The sequence below is a fragment of the Cavenderia fasciculata genome, assembly GCF_000203815.1.
Source record: "Cavenderia fasciculata unplaced genomic scaffold Scf_Dfasci-F-a-25c12.r2-5, whole genome shotgun sequence".
NCBI classification, from domain to species: Eukaryota; Evosea; class Eumycetozoa; order Acytosteliales; family Cavenderiaceae; genus Cavenderia; species Cavenderia fasciculata.
This window is the reverse complement of record NW_004457729.1, coordinates 1,846,779-1,865,488: the sequence shown is the minus strand read 5'-3', so window position 1 is coordinate 1,865,488 and position 18,710 is coordinate 1,846,779. Positions and strand designations below refer to the sequence as shown.

General features: G+C 33.9%; 6 protein-coding genes across 6 annotated transcripts; 2 read left to right on the top strand and 4 right to left on the bottom strand.

Annotated features, from left to right (window-relative positions):
- Positions 1-61: 61 nt before the first annotated feature.
- On the bottom strand, positions 62-4,895 carry DFA_01057 (uncharacterized protein; the record flags this gene model as incomplete). The annotated part of the gene is made up of 9 exons (XM_004358975.1): positions 62-469; positions 555-829; positions 897-2,278; positions 2,344-2,669; positions 2,695-2,777; positions 2,809-3,052; positions 3,151-3,274; positions 3,364-3,847; positions 3,932-4,895. The coding sequence occupies 9 exons, from the start codon at positions 4,893-4,895 to the stop codon at positions 62-64; spliced, it is 4,290 nt and encodes a 1,429-aa protein (XP_004359032.1).
- Positions 4,896-5,478: 583 nt separating this feature from the next.
- DFA_01056 (hssA/2C/7E family protein) lies at positions 5,479-5,820 on the bottom strand (the record flags this gene model as incomplete). The annotated part of the gene is made up of 2 exons (XM_004358974.1): positions 5,479-5,720; positions 5,808-5,820. The coding sequence occupies 2 exons, from the start codon at positions 5,818-5,820 to the stop codon at positions 5,479-5,481; spliced, it is 255 nt and encodes an 84-aa protein (XP_004359031.1).
- A 1,123-nt stretch (positions 5,821-6,943) lies between these two features.
- On the top strand, positions 6,944-8,099 carry hemB (delta-aminolevulinate dehydratase; the record flags this gene model as incomplete). Its single annotated transcript, XM_004358973.1, has 2 exons — positions 6,944-7,103; positions 7,249-8,099. The coding sequence occupies 2 exons, from the start codon at positions 6,944-6,946 to the stop codon at positions 8,097-8,099; spliced, it is 1,011 nt and encodes a 336-aa protein (XP_004359030.1).
- Positions 8,100-8,464: 365 nt separating this feature from the next.
- gacZ (MYND-type zinc finger-containing protein) lies at positions 8,465-11,350 on the bottom strand (the record flags this gene model as incomplete). Its single annotated transcript, XM_004358972.1, has 1 exon — positions 8,465-11,350. The coding sequence occupies one exon, from the start codon at positions 11,348-11,350 to the stop codon at positions 8,465-8,467; it is 2,886 nt and encodes a 961-aa protein (XP_004359029.1).
- Positions 11,351-11,433: 83 nt separating this feature from the next.
- DFA_01053 (uncharacterized protein) lies at positions 11,434-13,574 on the bottom strand (the record flags this gene model as incomplete). The annotated part of the gene is made up of 7 exons (XM_004358971.1): positions 11,434-11,461; positions 11,528-11,575; positions 12,118-12,246; positions 12,388-12,583; positions 12,614-13,122; positions 13,206-13,408; positions 13,503-13,574. 7 exons carry the CDS (start codon positions 13,572-13,574, stop codon positions 11,434-11,436), a joined length of 1,185 nt encoding a protein of 394 aa, XP_004359028.1.
- Positions 13,575-13,784: 210 nt separating this feature from the next.
- On the top strand, positions 13,785-18,532 carry DFA_01052 (STAG domain-containing protein; the record flags this gene model as incomplete). Its single annotated transcript, XM_004358970.1, has 8 exons — positions 13,785-14,349; positions 14,425-15,203; positions 15,288-15,612; positions 15,672-15,991; positions 16,070-16,819; positions 16,891-17,026; positions 17,102-18,008; positions 18,076-18,532. The coding sequence occupies 8 exons, from the start codon at positions 13,785-13,787 to the stop codon at positions 18,530-18,532; spliced, it is 4,239 nt and encodes a 1,412-aa protein (XP_004359027.1).
- Between the last annotated feature and the right edge of the window lie 178 nt (positions 18,533-18,710).

Sequence of the window (18,710 nt, the reverse complement as noted above, 5' to 3'; positions counted from 1 at the left end):
AAAGATATAAATATTAACACAATTAAAATATATTTGTCAAATAATAATAATAATATTATTATTATTGCAAATTAAGTTTATTTGAATGGATTGATTTATATTTGTTCCACAAATGGATGATATTGTTATACAAATGATCACGTTTCTTGTGTAGACCGTTAAATACCTTTCTCTTGTTGGTAGCATCAAATGTTATAATGACACCAGTGCTAAAGAATGTATCTTCCTTTTTGACTTCTAAAATATCAGACCAAAGATATTTTTGAGTAGAGTATGTTACATTGTTTTGATAACAGAAATAGTGATCAGTAAGTGTAATTTTACCAATAATACCTCTCTTTAAACAATCATAACTTTCATAGACCTTATCATTTTCTGCCAATTTGTACAATGTTGAGAAATAAACATGGTCCTTGTCAATTGATAATGTATCATCTTGTTTGGTTTCCAATTCAACATTATTCTTTATCTAAAATTAAAAGAAATAGCAATGTATAGGATGAGTATTAATAATTGAAATTGATATATTTAATTTAAATATTTTCTTTCTTTACCTTTTGATTAAATTTTGAAGCAACATTTAATAAAGTTGAAAAGAATGAAGCAACCTTGTTTGAACGGAAGCCCCAAAGATCAAAGTTTTGTTCACCAATGACAATATGAATAGTTTCCTTGTGTTCTTTTGTGATTTGTTTGAAAACTTGTGATATCTTTGACCATGGATGTGCAATCTTTGTTTCATTATACGATAATTGTGATGACCAACAAATATTATTACTCATTAAATAGATTACAGTTGGAATTCCAAATGAAGTTTGACATTTACATTCTAAATTTAAATCAAATATTTTTGTTAATATATAATAAAAATTGTTATTATTATTATTATTACATACTTAGAATTAAAGTATCAGATGATGAAATATTAAATTTATCATTGATCATTCTATTTTTAAAGTCATGTTTTGTTTTGGTAACAAACTTTTTGGCATCTGAATCTGTCAATCTAGAAGATAAAGCGGCAATGATGTGTAATTCTTGAAGTGTAGCTGTTGATTTTGAAAATGGTGAGTTTTCATCCAAAGCCAATTTAACAGTTAAAACTGAAGTGTCAATTTTTTGTTGGGTGGTCGTAGAATTGGTCTGTTGGTTGGATGTAATCAACTTTTTATGGATTTCAATCAATTCTGCGGTTGGTGTATAGAATACATTAATGGTACATGTCAAACTTTCGAGTTGGGTGGATCGAAGTTGCTCTACTGTCATACCATCACCATCTGCATTGAAAAAGTCTTCCATAGAGGCATAAATTCCGAGAAACAGTGATATTTTTTGGTTGATGAGTTCTTCTCCTTCCTTTTGGATACCTCCAATTGGAAAGATTCTTCTTTCGAGTTGTACCCATAAAGCGAGCCATACACCCTTGATGAACTTGGAGAATGTGGTTTGGTAGAGATTCGAGCTGAGAGTACTGAGTTCATGTGTTAGATAGGTGGTCATTGGCTCCATAGCCTGGTCTAGTATCTTTTGGTCATAGGTGATGATCGTTTCGAGTTTGGGTGCCGACTTTTTAGAGATGGGTGGTAGCTTGGTGAGCATATTGTCAAATGACACTTCGATCCATTGACCCAGCTTGGCAATAGCCAAATCAATGACATACTCGTATTTCTTTCTCGAGTTGCTAAATGATCGTGCCAAAGCATCGCCAATCTTATCGGCAGAGTCTGGGAACTTGGATTCCATCTCGGTCGATAGGTCGTCTAAGAGTTGTCTCGAAAACTCGATACAATTCAATTTTACACATAATGGTGTCTTGATTGAACTGGTCGATGGAATGACACCTGGTGGTGTACTACTACCAGAAGTGGAGATTGTCTTATTGTTACTCTTGACAATAAGTGAAATCAATTTGGTGAATATCTGTTCATCGACAACTTCGTGGAAGATTTCATTCAAGTCAGTGAGAATAGCTTGCATTACAGCATCGAGATAGTCATTATACACTTCATCAACCACACCTATATAATCTACCAATACATTGTCAACAGCCTTTTCCAATTGCAATCCAACCAAATGATTCTTTCCAATCTCAAAAATTGAAAATAAATCAATGACACTTGATGAATGGAGTACTTTGTTTTTGGCATCCAACGATACCCATTTCTCTTTTTCCAAACTTCTTTTAATCCATGATTTAAATTGTGATTTTGCTTGTTCAATCCATAATCTTAAATATGGTATAAACATTACATCTAAATCCATCTTTATATTCTTTATACTAAAAATAACAAATAACAACATTTGTTAATAAAATAAATATCTTGATTGTTATTATTTACATACTCATCTTGATAAGAACTTAGGATACCATTATGAAGTTTTTGAATTTTCTTTAATAGTGTAAATGTTTCCATACTCACTTCTTTTTCCTTTGACATGATTGAAACAGTTTCCTTTTTCAACATTGTATAATAGGATACGACAGACTTTGTAGCCAAATCAATACCATTACCAAAAAATGGGGAATAAATATCTACATCATTTGTAATTTGTACTTCAATTGCATCATAAATATCTAATAATCCAACAATATTTTCAAATTCATTTGAAGTTTCTATTTTAACCAATGAATTTTCTTTAATCAATGTAAAGAAATAATCAAAATAATCCTAAATAATTAAAAATAATTAATACCAATATTGATTTTTTATAATCTTCTTCTTCTTCTTCTTCTTCTTCTTCTTCTTCTTCTTCTTCTTCTTCTTCTTCTTCTTCTTCTTACCATTAAATATTTATCAATTTTTTTACCAAATAATTGATTTTCAACAGTTGATGAAGCTCTTTTGTTGGTTGGTGATACAACATTTAATTTAATATTACAAATCAATTTGAGAATAGAGATTGAAAGTTGTAATAATTTACCATTCTCTTGACCAAGACCACCAATACCTCCCTTTTCATCAATATTAACTGGGAAACTTAATCCATATCTTGAAATCATCTTTTTAAATAATTGTTTTGATGATTTTAATAAACTTTGAACTTTTGTTTTCTAAATATATTTAGAAAGAAAAAGGTATGAGGAGAAGAAATAATAATTAAAATCAAATAAAGATGAATCTTTTTAAAAAGAGCAATTTCGAAACATACCATATCAATAGTTAAAATCATTTTACCATTATGAATATCATTATATAATTGAGTCAAGATTTGATAAATTGATGAAATAGTATCTAAACTTAATGTAAAGTTTTCTAATATAATTTCTAAAAATCTTGAAAAAAAAGAAATAAAGGAAACATTAATTATTATTATTATTATAATTATAGTTGGTCTGTTTTCATTTTTTGTTTCTATACTTACATTGTTAATCTTGTAAATGAAGAAATACAAAATCTATTTTCAAATTGAATTAAAAGTTGATTGATTTCATTTGGAATAGACATTGTTTCATTTTTGGTTAGGTAACCAATTAGAATAGCCATATTGTGATGATGATCTGCATTGTAAAGTGATAGAATCTCGGTTGATAATGATGAAATATCCTCTGATTTAATAAAATCACGTGATAGATAATAATAGGATAATTTAATATCACCTAAAACTTCTGTAGATGCCGCGTCTCCATTATTATTGTGGTCAGAGTGATGTTTGATACCAAGTATATTAAAAATACTCTTTTTATCCTTTGGATGAAGTTGATATTCCTTGGTGATGTTGGTGATGGGGAGGATTGGTCTTTGAGCATCTTGTAAGTCAATGCTTACAGTCCCGATGAAATCATTCTTTGTAACGATATCGTGATCAAATACCGATGCAATAATATAGTGATCCGAAGGTGTTTCAACTGAAAAGTTAAAGTGTTCGTTCCATACTGGATTTAAATCAGCCTTTTTAACTGATGTTTTGTGTGCGTGTCCAGACGACTTACTAGTATGACATTTGTAATCGTCGTCACCTAAATGTAGACATACGTAGGGGTCTGATGACTTGGTTGCCTTGTCCTTGATTTTTAGGTTCTTGGCCGAATCAACAGTGATGGAGAGTGTACCGCGATGGAGTGGTTCTTTAGAGGCCACTGCCAACTGATCCGATATGCGTTTGGTAGTTGTCTCTTTCCACAACGTGTATTCAGCCGACGATGTAAACTCTGTCTCTTTGTGCACACCATTGCCTTGTTCAAACTTGTCTTTTCGGAATCTCAACTCTGTGAGATAATGCGACACTATTTCATTGGCAGTCGATGCCAAACGATTGTGACTGTCTACATCAATACCAAAAGTCGATGCTAATACTGGAATAACTTGTTGACACTTTTCCAAAGAGTGTTCGAGTAGCAGTTGACTCAAGAGGAATGTGTACATGGTTTGTACTTCTGGCGACAAGTTTGATACCGCTGCAAATGTTTTGGTCTTTGTAACAACCTCAAACGTTGATTTTAGTTGGAGTATAGGTGAGTCTGGCAATGGTGATAAGAGAGCAGTAAGGATAGCAGTAGATTTCTTGGCCGAAGGTGATCCAATCTCTGTAGTAGTTGTAGGTACTACCGTTGGTTGAATAGGTGTGCCAACCTTGGTAGTAGTATCAACACCACGTTTAGATGATACATCCTCTGACTCGTGACACTGAGCACAATCATCTACATGTTGTTGAGCATCACTACTACTACTATCATGATGATGGTGACCACCAAATGAAAGGAATGCAGAAAAGTCATGCTTTTCAAAGACAGATTTGAAATTCTTGTTTACACCTTGTACCAAGTTATCAGGTACCTTTGAAAATACATCTATTCTTTGTAAATGTAACTTTTTCAGTGATGGTAAATACGATGCTTTCCTTTCTCTAGTTTGTTGTTGTTGTTGTTGTTGTTGTTGTGGTTGACTTGATTCCATTATTAATATTATTATGACTAACTTTTAAAAGTGATGAAACATATGTTAAGTTTAAGAAGAAGGGAAGGAAAGGTTATTGACTTGAAGCGATAAATCAATTGATCGATCTTTTGACTCTCCTGTGCTGTTTTTTTGAGGGTGGGTGTGTGAATGAATTTATCTCTTCTTCTTCTTCTACTTGATGAACGTGTATCAAATGAAGGTGAATGTGATGTGATAGTTAACTATGAGGGAAGAAAGTGAGAGGGAGGAGCCACCCAATGACACATTTAAAAATATCTTCTTCTTGTTTGAATCGATCGAAAAAACAAGGGGGCACACCAAGAGGCACATGTCCCAATAAGGAGTTTCAGAGTGTAAGAGTTTTAACACAAACAAAAATAGAAAAGATAATTTTTTTGTTTACAAAATATATTTATAATATTTATTTATTATTATTATTATTATACTTAGTTATAGGAGTTAACTAAACTAGTATACATGGATGGGTGTGTTACAACAGAGGTAGGGTAGGTAGTAGTAATTATTTGTACAATTTGAATCGATACAAAGTTGTTGGGTTTTGGAGAGAGAGGATACATTTTTAGTGACATCCAGAGTGACATCCAGATCCACCCAACAATCCACCTACCAAACCACCAACCAAACCACCAAGGTTGATATTGAGATCAATGTCGGCATTGATCTTGATACCTCCATTGGAGCCACCACCACAACCACCACAAGCAACAGAGTTACCACCTTGGGAAGAGAAGTAACTGGATCCAGCAAATGATGATTTGGTGGATGAACCGAGCTTGGACATGTTCATTGAGGAAAGAGAGGCTAAAGTATAAAAAATAAAATAAAACAAAAACAAAAGAATATTAATATATTATTTATTACATTATATATTATAGTTATAATATTTACCAAGGATAGTCATTTTAGTTTAGTTTAGTAGTTGATTATTGATTAAAAGTTGATTTGATGATTTGAATTGAACAAATGAACCAAATATTTATAGTTTATCATGCCCATACAAAAAAACTGGAAACCGTTGACAGTCCAGTTCAGTTCCATAGAACCTCTAAACTTGGTATGGTAATTACCCATTAATCCATCATATCATCCTTTTAATCCAGTAGTCAGTCTACAAATAAATTAAAAGTCACTACCAAACTAGTAGTACAGAATCATGGAATCAAGTCAATCGGCATTGATGTATGCTATCGACCAATAAACTCTTTAGATGATCCATCATCCATTCTCTATTCTCTTTATCTTTTAGATTAGGTGATATCACATCTCTCTATAGTGTTGTTTAAAACAAGAGAAGTGTGTGAGTGATAGACAGAGACATAGAGAAAGAGACAGTGTCTGTTCACCTGTTTAAACAGGTGTGGTTGGATTGGTTGGTTGGTTTCAGTTGGTTTGGTTGGTTGACGTCTATACAATTATGTATAACTCCTCTTCCTCCCTATTATTATTCGGAACACCATAGATAGACTTTTGTTAACATAACCATCGGGATCGATGTCAGACAGCAGTGTGGTGGTGATGATAATGCAGTAACTGATTCTACTACTACTGGATAGTTTGTGACTGTGTGTGTGTGTGTGTGTGTCGATTTAACACACTCTCTCTCTTTTTAGTTTAACCACACACCTTTCTTGAAAAGAAGAAGAATATATATCACATATCATCTCTTTGGTTATATATAAATGTGATTGTGATTTATCTTCATTTCATTTCTTGAAACAGTTGAAAGAGAGAGAGAAAGAGACAGTTAAGTTCCAAATATGGTGGTTGGTATTACGTCGTACGTATACGTATATCACATATATATCACATTTATGAATATAAAGGTTTTAATGCTGTGTTTGATGTCCAATGATCGTGAGGTGTTCAAATTAAATGATTTTAATTTAGTTTTCAAACTTTTATCTTCTGATTACGCAATCATTGGACAAGCGTGTGGTGTCATTTCAATCTCAGAGAAAGAGAGATAATACTATACTATACTATACTATTATAATATAATATAGTAGTAACGTTAACGCTAAACGATGTCGAGTCAACCAAGAATCCCATTCAAACATTATTTGCACAGTGGATATGCACACCCTGTAACAAGATCATGGCAAGGTGACACTACCATCCTCAAGTCACAGTTAATATACCCAATCTTTGTAACTGACCAACAAAACACAAAGACTGAAATCAAATGTATATATATAAGAGAAGCTAGAAGAGAGAAGAGGTGCGAATGATCACGTGTTGTCAAGAAGAAGAAAGAAGAACAGATCTTGTCAACATTCAACCATTCATCTCAAGATCTAGATAGATATAGTCATTAATAATATATATTTAGCATTACCAGGAAACTATCAAATATCAGTTGATTTGGTTGTAGATTTCTTAAAGCCATTGGTAGAAAAGGGATTAAAGAGTATTATATTGTTTGGTGTTATTATCAATGCTCAAGACAAGAATGGTCATGGAAGCTTGGCCAGTGATGACAAGTCACCGGTGTGTCTGGCCATCCGTCTACTCAAGGTAGCCTTTCCACAACTTTGTATTGCCTGTGACGTGTGTTTATGTGCATACACTCATCATGGGCACTGCGGAGTATTGGTCAGCGACGATGAACCAGTCATTGACAATGAAAAGTCTGTCGAACGTCTTGCTGCAATGTCACTTGCATTTGCCAAGGCTGGTGCACATATTATTGCTCCATCTGATATGATGGATGGTCGTATTGCAGCCATTAAAACTATATTACATGCTGAGGGATATGGAAGTCGCGTTGCTGTCATGGCTTATAGCAGCAAGTTTGCCAGTTGCTTTTACGGGCCATTCCGTGATGCTGCTGGATCCGGTGCCAAGTTTGGCGACCGTTCTGCATACCAATTACCAGCTGCTTCTCGTCAACTTGCCAAACGTGCAGCCATTAGAGACGCTGAAGAGGGTGCTGATTTTGTCATGGTCAAGCCAGCTGGTCCATACCTCGATATTGTCCGTGAGGTCAAAGATGCCGTAGACGTCCCAGTCTGTTGTTACCAAGTCAGTGGCGAGTACGCCATGTTGTACCATGCAGCAGCTGCCGGTGGTATCGATTTAAAACAAGGTGTTTTGGAATCACTCATTTGTCTTCAACGTGCCGGTTGCGATATTTTCATTACCTATTTCACTCCATTATTATTAGATTGGTTACCTCTTTAAACAATCAAAAAATAGAATAGAATAAATCAATCAAATAGAAATAGAAATAGAAATCAATCAATCAAATATGGTATATAATTTTTTGAATATATTTATTAAAAAAAGTATTATTATATTAATAAATTGAATAGAAGGAGGGAGTAGTAGTAGTAGGAGAGAAAATTAAATTAAATAAAGAAGTATTACTTTCTTTACTTTCTTTTCTTTTTTGTTTTTTTTTTCTTTTTTTTTTTCTTTTGGGCATTGGGATTTTCTGGAATAAATAAATTTGGAGTTGTTTATACATGTATATTATTATTATCAAGTTGGTATTATTATTATTATTATTATTATTACTAATTAATTATTAATTATTATTTTTTTGGTTACATATAAGTATAAGTTTGTTCAGAGAAAATATGTTCATAGTAATCGATTAAAACGGTCATGACTTCGAGAGGACAACCGAGGGTTGGAGCAAAAACAATGGAAAGATTGACAGATGACATTTTAGTGGCAGGTTCAAATGAAATGGTGTTGAGGAGAGAGCAGAGATGGTGTAGTATGCATCGGTTGGTTTCTGGAAGTTGTTTGAGAATGGCTGTGCAACCACGAATACGCATATTGATTGCATCGTTTGTATTTCCACCTTCACGCAATGCCTCTAATTCATCGGCAAAGTTTTCGGTAAATACAGTCTCGGGAATGAGACGTAGGTATAGTTTTAGTATACCAGCCACAACGTGTTGATCGAGTTGTAGTGAAAGATCGACATTACCACCTTCATCAAACTCTTGTTTGAGTGCGTTGATGGCCGATGCACTACCACTTAGTCTAAATATACCTTCCTCCTGTATACCCTTTTCTCTTATATATTCAATGGCCTTGTAGATAATATCTGGTAGTAGTGGATGTAGTTTGGCCGATCTCTTGATAGCTACTTCCAAAGGTTGTCCAAATATAGTTGTTGGTTCGCCAGCCCCTCCAGCTGCTGCTCTCTGCTGTTGTTGTTCCGAGGTGGGTTGTGGTGGCTGTGTCGATGGTGGTTGTGTTGATAGACTGTCGGCTGTCTGCTTGTCCATCGTATTATTAATTGATTTCTTTGCTTTGGATGCTACCTCTGACACCTTGTTCTTGGTCAATGTGCTTACAACACCCGCCTTTTTTTTAATGTCTCTTAGTTTACCGGCAAATCTTGAACCTGCAGATTGTTGTTGTGGCAACGTACCTGCCGCCGCATCTCCTCCATCTCCAGGCTCACCCGACACTAACGCCTTGTCATCAGTCTGCTCTGCACCACTGTCAATGATTGCTCCCACTGGTGCTGTCGCCGGTTGATTCTGTCCTCTTGAACCCAACAAATGGTTTCCTCCACCTGTCTGCTTGGGACGATACTCTATAGAACCAGCCTCCCACTCTACATTTGAATCCTTTACCCTAAATCCTCTTGGTCTATTTTTCTCCTTGTATTGCATCGATGACGTCGAGGATTGGTCTTCTGACCCAGATGAAGATGATGACGATGATTCATCTTGATCTTGGTCGTATTGTTCGTCGTTACTATTGTTATTAGCCAATGTTACACCTCTTGACATATCGACTGGCATTGATTTGTTTCTAGCGTGTGTCTTTGCATCTCTCAATGCATTGCCATTTGTCTTGTTTGGTTGGATCGTATTGAAATGCGGTGAATTTGTATTGGAACTATTGTTTGAAATAGTTGTTGAAAAGGATGATGTAGATGTATTGAGTGAAGAAGCTGTCGTAGACGTTGCAGATGACGCAGAACTACTTGATATATTTAATGGAGTTGGATCAATAGTAGTAGAGTAACCTTGATCCATGACAGTCACTGTATTTGTCTGTAATGGCGTGACTGGTGCTGAAATAGAATTGTTGGATTGTATCTCACCATTATCGAGAGAAGTAGTTTTAACACTACCAAGTGACGATGTCATAACCGATCTTCTATAATAAGATGATGGCATATGACCAGCAACTGGAACTTGAAAATTTAATTGATTCAATTTACTTTGAATACTCTTTACTCCTTCCTCTTTTTCATTTGTATTATTATTGATATTATTATTAGTATTTGGTGAATCAGATGTAGATGTTGATGTAGATGTAGATGTAGGGGAATTAAATTTAATAAATGAATTGGATACTGATGGTGGTGTTGATATATTATTATTATTATTATTATTATTATTATTATTATTATTATTATTATTATTATTATTATTATTATTATTATTATTATTATTATTATTTGCTTGTACAATGATGGGAGATGGTTGTGGAGGTAATGGTAACTCTTGAATAGTTTGGGTTAAATCTTGTTGTTGTTGTTGTTGTTGTTGTTGTTGTTGTTGCTGGACAATTGGAGAGGTTGGAACAAGTGGCGTAGTTGGAGTTGATTGAGATAGAGGTTTTTGTTTAAGTGCTCCAAAAGGTTGTCCTCCAACTGGTGGAGGTGTTGTAGCTGTGGCTGTAGCCGAAGTACTATTATTCAATCCATTTTGTTTTCTTTGTACTGGTGGTTGTGCACCAGGTGTATTTTGTTGTTGTAATTGTTGTTGTAATAGTTTGATACTTCCTCCTCCTCCTTCTCCACCAGTATTGTTATTATTATTCTTCTTATTGTTGTTATTACTAATGACAGGAGACCCTTTAAAGTTACTATTATTATTTGCACCAGCCGGTGATGCAGATGGTGGTGGGTATGCATTAGAGTTGAATTGAGCCTTGATAGCTGCTTTGGTAGCTGGTGTAGTAGTCACCACTCCCACTCCCATTCCAGTACTACCACCCAGGGTGGTAGTTGATGAACTACTACTACTACTACTACCCTTTTCCAATGATTTGTTGACAATTGCCGCTGATTTAAGTACACTATTTGTTCCACCACCACCTCCACTTGCTGTTGATGCCTGTTGTTGTTGTTGTTGTTGAGGTTGTGATTTAGATAGATTCAAGTTACTTCCTCCTCCTCCTCCTCCTCCAACTTCAGACTTGTTTCTTAGATCTTTTGATCTCTCTGCACGACCAATCAAATCAGTTCGCTTGTCCAAAGCAGAACACTTGTTTTTGTGTACTGGCCAATGCAAGAGTTGGTGGTTTTCACCACAATAGTAGACAAGTAGACAGCCAGTGCAAATTTGCACGTTGGTCGATCCACATACCTCACAGAATTGTTCAGTTGTCTTGGTTGTATTGCTAGTGGTCGATGAAGGCGGTGGATTCGATGAACCCAATACCTCTGATTGCATTCTTCTCTCTTTTTTCTGTAGTAGTACTAGTACTTTGTTAATAAATACTTTTCATCTAACCAATCAATGAATTTACAACTTACTTAATGTTTACTAGCTGATTGATAAAGTCTAACAGATTATTATTATTATTATTATTATTATCTTTTATCTTCTCTCTACTTCTTATAGATTTACAATGACATATAATAAAAAAGGATGTAGATTTGGTGTTGTGTTGGTACTCTTTATTAAAGTAATACTATTATTATTATTATTATTATTGTTGTTGTTGATAGGTAGGGTAGGTAGGTACTCTTACAGTAATAATGCTACTACTAAATTATTATTATTATTATTGGTGAGATATTTTCTGCACCATGTAATTCACTTTCTTCTGTCTGACACACTTCACACATACACCACTGTTGTTATTGTTGCTCTCTGTTTTTATGTGTTAATACTACTACTATACCAACAATATAATAACCAAAAAAGTAATCTTATCGACTGGACAGGACTAGGTGTTGTTAGGGAGGAAGCCTCAGCAGGCGTCATTTTAAAAGTGAAGGTGTCATCTATTGGCCCATAGAGCTCAAGGTTTTTCAATGAATCATCCAATTGGGAACTTTCACTTTTTCTGTTGTAAACCCTCCCTTTCTGCATCGGCATTATTATCCAAAATGTATACAAGAGTAAATTAGATTATAATACCGTAGACGTGTGTCTTTCATATTTCCTTCCTTCTATTTGATTTTGATTTTTATTATTGTCTGTTTACAATATACTCTAACCATTGTTTTGTGATGATTTGAATACCTTTTTCCGATGGGATACCGCCGTTGTAGTTGTTGGTGTTAATGTAGGAGGAGGAGGAGGCAACATGAGTTTGTTTGGCAAAATGATATTTAGAACCTCTGTTTAGTTTACAGACAAGGTGTGTATTGCCTAGTGATAGGGTTTTAGTGTATTTAGCCCCTATGACTTGAATGAGTGCTTTGATGTGGTCTCGCTCTATCCCATTATAATTGGATATAGATATGAGATAGTGTTTGTACAATTGTTTCTCTTGATCTTTGATCACCCTGATTGGACGATACAATATCTCTTCATAGATATTAATTACTTTGTTCTTTTCTATACAATCTGATATCCAATCTGTAGAAACTGCAATTGATGGTCTCATCAATGCTAATGTTGATGATATTGATGGTTGTTGTTGTGATATAGTTATATAATGGGGATCTGATTGATCTTTACAAATATGAAATACACTCTTTTTACTTTTACTACCAGATTCAGGTGATGGAGAAACCATCCCTGATAATGTTGTCGTTGGTCCAATCATATTATTACCATTAGAGTCGACTAGGGTACCACCAAAAGATTGTATTTTCTGTTGGATGGCCAATTGAGAATCTATGCCAAAATGATTAGACACATAAAACAAGTGTCCTTGGAAGAGTGTTGGACTAGATGGAGGAAGTTGTAATAGATAGGGTCGTTCAGATACAAACAATCCCCTCGATACACATTGATCGAACCAATCGACAGAGACAAACTTGATGTTTCTATTAAAATCAAATTCACCACGAGGAAATGATTTCAAATCATTGTCTCCTCGTTTGACCAGTACATGTGTACATCTCTGTTCAAACGATTGTATATATTTACCACCATGCAACTCGATCCATGCTCTCACTTTGAGTTGTTGGTCTTTTGGTAGTTGATAAACTGCCAATCTACATCCTTTCATAATCATATATTTAGGATCCAATAAATAATATTCTACACTAAGTAGACAAAAAAAGACTAATTAGTCAGTATACAAATATACTATTGTTTGTTTGTCTTTTTCATTCACACAACAACATACGGTAATACTCTTTGATAAGTTAAACAATCCATAAGCCATTTCTTTCTGATGATTACAATCTTTTGAAGAGTATTTAGTTTTAGTATCTCTTTTGGTATGTCGTTTACAAGATCAGTATCATTACTTGCAATCACATGAGTGATTGTATCTGATCTAAATTCATAATAGATAGTACCACCCAAATGTCTTATCACTTGTTCAACCTACAGGGTACACAATAATAAAAGTTAGTCATTTGATATTAATATATATATATCTTCTATCTCTCTCTCTCTCACACAATTCATTACTACCTACTTTACATCTCTTATATTCTTTATTTATATTTGGGTGTATATAGAAATGAAATGATAAGAATTGTTGGATCATATCATAACCGTATGTACACTAAATTAAATTGCTACGAAAACAAACAAAGTGCAAGTTGGTTTGGATTTCCCTCCTTTTTTTCAATTATTTTCAGAGCTTGCATCGACTTCACATTCATAGTTTAGTATTATTGATTTATATTTATATATTTATAGTTTGATAGATATTAATGATTATATTGATATCATCAAAATAGATATATAGATAGATATGGTAACAAAGAAAAAGGTAGTGTCGGAAGACCAACAAGACGACGATAATAATAATAACAATATTAATAGTAGTAGTGGTACACCTGCACCACCAGCCGACATTGATGCCAGTCAACAACAAGCGACTCCATCGAAGAGAAACAAGAAGCAGTCTACACCAGATGTAGCACCTTCAACTACTGCATCTAGACCAAAGAGGAGAACTATAGTACTCAGAAAACAACAACCATCTCCACCATCATCGAGTGACAGTGAACAAGAACAACAAGATAGTGACGTTAGTGCTGCCGAGGAGGAGGAGATTGAAGAAGAAGAAGAGGAAGACTATTCTCCAGAAGAAGACAAGAAAAAGAAAAAGAGGGGCAGAGGAAGACCACCATCATCAACTCCAACAAAGAAAAAGGCTGCTGCTACTGCCAAGACCACTAAGACCACCAAGACTACCACTACTACTGCCAAACAAACACCAAAGAAACAACAACAACAACAACCAACAACTCCTGCAAAGTCACCAAGCAAGAGAAAGAAAAACTTTAATAAGCATCAAGGTTATTCTATCATTGGTATGAAACACAAATACAACAAACACATTAGTTTCTAGTTTATTAATAGACAATTTATTTATTTACAATTTGTAGCAAGTTTATGTAAACCAAAATCAAACTTGACAAAGATAGTAGAGCAATGGATAAAGGATTGGGAATCAGATGCTGAAAAGTCTATATTCTATTTGGTTAATTTGATTGTAGAGGCTGGTGGAGGAGAGGCATCGATCACTCATGAAGAGTTTTCTGAAAAGTCATTTGATGATGCAGCCAAAGACTACAATGACGCTGTTGAAGACTCTTCCACCTTTCCAATTGGAGGTAAAAAGGCCAAGGGTTTGCACAACCTCTTTATCGAGTTCTTTAGAGCCATCTATGCCAAGTGTCAGACATCGATCTTTTTTGAACACGAGGCCTATCTCTTGAATATGGTTATCCCATGGACCAACAAATTGGGAATGTTCAAGGTACGAGGTGTCAGATATGCCTCTACATTGGCTGCCATTCAACTTGCCAACACACTTATCAAACTATGGGCTCAGATCAAACAAGACCTCACACTCACCAGACAGAGATTGGCCAAGGAAAACAAGGAATCAGAATCATTTGAACAATACAAGAAAAATGAACAATTATACCAAAGTAAAAAGAAAGTAGTCGAACAACATCTCAACACCTTGATCCCACTCATCAAGACTAGAATCTCTGACAATTATCCAGAAACTCGTAGTATGTGTATTTCATCGGTTACTGAATGGGCCAAATCAATGCCAATTCAAACACTTTCCCAATTTGCTCTTGTCAAACATAATGATAAACCTCCAACTGGAAAACCAATTCTTCAAGATCTTGGTTATGCTTTAAATGATAGTGTATGTAGAAACAAGGAATAATAGTAGTAGTAAATTATATATTTAGTTACTTTATTCACTTACAAATTATTTTTTTATTTTTAGTCATTTGAGGTTAGATTAACAACAATCAATGCATTAAATGAACTTTATGGTAATGAAAATGCGGAAATGGAAGAATTTACAAGTAAATTCAAAGAGAGAGTGATTGAAATGGCAACATCTGACAAGAATGTAGAAGTTTGTATTCAAGCAATCAATTTGGTATCTACAATGTATGAAAAAGGAGTATTGGAGCAAGAGGAATTGGATGCAGTCTGTCAAAATTATACAGTTGATAATGCTCAATTATCAAGTGCTACTGGTGCCCTTATTTATAAAACTGTATTAAAGAAATCTGAAGATAAATTAACTACAAATAAGAAAAAAGGTAAATATTCAACAAATATAATATATTTATATTTATTAATTTTATTTATTTATTTTTAGATGTTAGATATCCAGTAAGAGAAGAAGAATTAAATGCAATTATTGAATTCCTTTCAACCAAATCAAAGGCTCCAGAAATCCCATACTATCTCGTATCGGCAATGTGGGGTCAAGCAGAAAAGATCTTTACAGATTGGCCATTCTTTGTTAATTTCCTTTCTGATCTCGATGAAAAGGATATCTCCGATAAACAATTAAATTGTATTGCCAAAATCATCAATGCCTCTGTTAAAATATCTTGTGGTGCAAATATTAAATTATTCCATACAGATAAAGATCAACAAAAAGACGACCAAGAAGAAGAAATTGAAGAAGATGTCGTATGTTTTAAATATTATATTTTTTTGGAAAAAGATTAATATTAATTTTTGTATTTCTTCTTCTTTTTATCTATTTAGTATGAAAAACCAAAAAAAGATGTAACAGATAATTTCTTACCAATCATTCCAGACTTGTTGGGAAAATACAAGACCAATTATGAATTTTGTGAGAATATCATAGAAATGACCCAATACTTTAAGTTGGACAAGTTTGAAGACATGAGACAACAGACCAAGTATGAAGAGTTGATTGTATCACTCAAAGACATTTACATGTTGGCTCCACAACAATCATTGCTTGAAACCACTGCATTCTCTCTACAATCATTGTCAAACGTACCAACGCAACTCAAAACCATTTTTAGATTAGAAGTGCAAGCCATCTTTAATAGTTTGGCACAATCTGTCCAAAAACTAGAACAAGACTTTGGAGAACAAAACCCAGATCGTCAAGAATTGGATAGTGGCGAGAGACAATCCATTCTCTACTCTCTCATCCTTCAACTCGAGAGATTGTTTTATATTGGAAGATGGATAAAGATTGATGGTGTAGACATTCATCTCGTCATGCTCCCACTGATGGAGGGTGTTGTCGGTCAACCAATCAGAAATAATCCAGAGTCTAGAGAAAGAATCATTGTCTTGTCAACTCAAATCTTGTCGCAATACATCATGTGGCTCATGACAGAAGTTTCTGCCTCTATCAATCGTGAAAATCCACTCATCGACGAGCTCAATGAAGATATTGTCTTTATCTTTTATCAATTTATTCATAGAATGAATAATATTCTAAACTCTGATAGTATTTCATTTAATCTTAGACATTTTGTATGTATACCACAAAGAACAACAACAAAGAATAACTTTTAATTAATTAATAATTTTTTTTTCCTTTTTAGACATTTAAAACAATGATTGAAGTTTTGATTTTATTTAATCCAAATTTAAGATCAACTCCACTCCATCTTTATTCATTCCATATTCCAGAATCTTCAAGACTATTAGAATTAAATCTAAAGATTTTATTTAAAACTTGTAAGATACAATAATAAGATCAAAGGGAACCCTTTAAACAAATATTAATATATTTATTTATTTTTTCCTATTTAGTGAATACAAAGATTATTGATGAAATTTCAAAGAGATTATCACCATCTGAATCAAATTCTCGTAAATCCACTACAACACCAAAGAAAAAGAATCAAAAGAAAAAGAAAACAACCACATCTGAAGGTGAAGAAAGCGAGGAAGTGTCAGAGGCTGATAATGAAGAGAGTGAAAACTCGGGCAATGAAGAGGAACCAGAAGAAAGCGAACCAGAAGAAGTGAAAACCTTACCAATTCCATTCCACATCACAAAAGATCCATGTGGACTGTTGGATAAAGAGGGAGAAGAACAAATGCTTGAATTGATTGTTTCATCAATTCAAGCCATTCAATGTGGCCTTTTGCATTCAAACAACGTAGGTGATATCATCAAGCAAGTTGCTCTCTCACCTGGCCCAGAATCAATTGCCACCATCACTGAATATCTCAGCGTCCTCAGAGGTAGAATCAAAAGAATGTTGTTGGAATCGGAATTGGTTTTCTCTTGCCTCAAGAACTTTTATTTGGTTTGTATCGAAAACTGTAATCAAGAAATGGATGATGAACAACCACAACAACAAGATGACTCAAAGAAATCAAAGACTCCTAAAAAGGGTAAAAAGACCACCAAAGGCTCTGACGAAGAAGACGAAATCGAGAATGAAAGCGACGAAGAAGAAGGAACCAAAAAGAAAACCAAGCCTCCCAAGTTGACAACCAAGCAATATATGTTTGATAGACTCAAAGAATTTTTGGGATGGTTATGTACACAATTTATCAGAAAAAATTCCCTTGGAAGTGTCTTTGTCAAATCTATGGAATACTTTTTTGGAACTGAATCAAACAATCACGAAGATCCAGAAAATCCAGAATTCCTTAGAGTTGTCAGTTATATCATTCCAAAACTAACTCCAGATGAAGCTCAAGAAATGTATGTAGAATAGAATATAATAATCAATTATTTATATAAGTTAACATATCTTATTCCTTTTCTATAGTTTGAAAAAGAAAAAGAAAAAAGAATTTGAATATGATGAAGAAAATCCTTTATTTATATCATTGAATAATATTTTCAAGATGGTAGAATTGATTGCAGACTCTGACAAGAATGATAAAAAGAAATTGAAATTCCAAAAGAGAAAAAAGGAACAAGAAGAGGAAGAAGATAGTGACAGCGATGAAGAAATGGATGGCGATCAATTGATCAAGAACCTCGTATCAATTGAACCAATAGCTAAACTAGCCTCGCCTTCTCCCAAAAAGAAACAAAAACCTTCAACGCCATCAAAGAAACAACAACCAAAAAAGAAAAAGAAAGAGCAACAAGAAGAAGAAGAGGAACAAGAGGAAGAGGAACAAGGAAACAAGAAAAAGAAAAAGAAATCAAAGAGTTCTCCAGATACAGAGGAACACGACGGTGTCGAAGAAGAGGAACAAGATGTCATGGAAGAATAATTATAAATATTTAAATATAAATAAAGATTAATGCCATTTATTGTACAGTCACCCTTTTTTTTTTGATAAACTATTATTGTTATTGTTAATATTATTATTAAGTTTTAAATTATATTCAGTTATTATTATTAATATTGCTCTTGAAATTCTGTTGTTTAAACGCGTTTCAAACATCCAG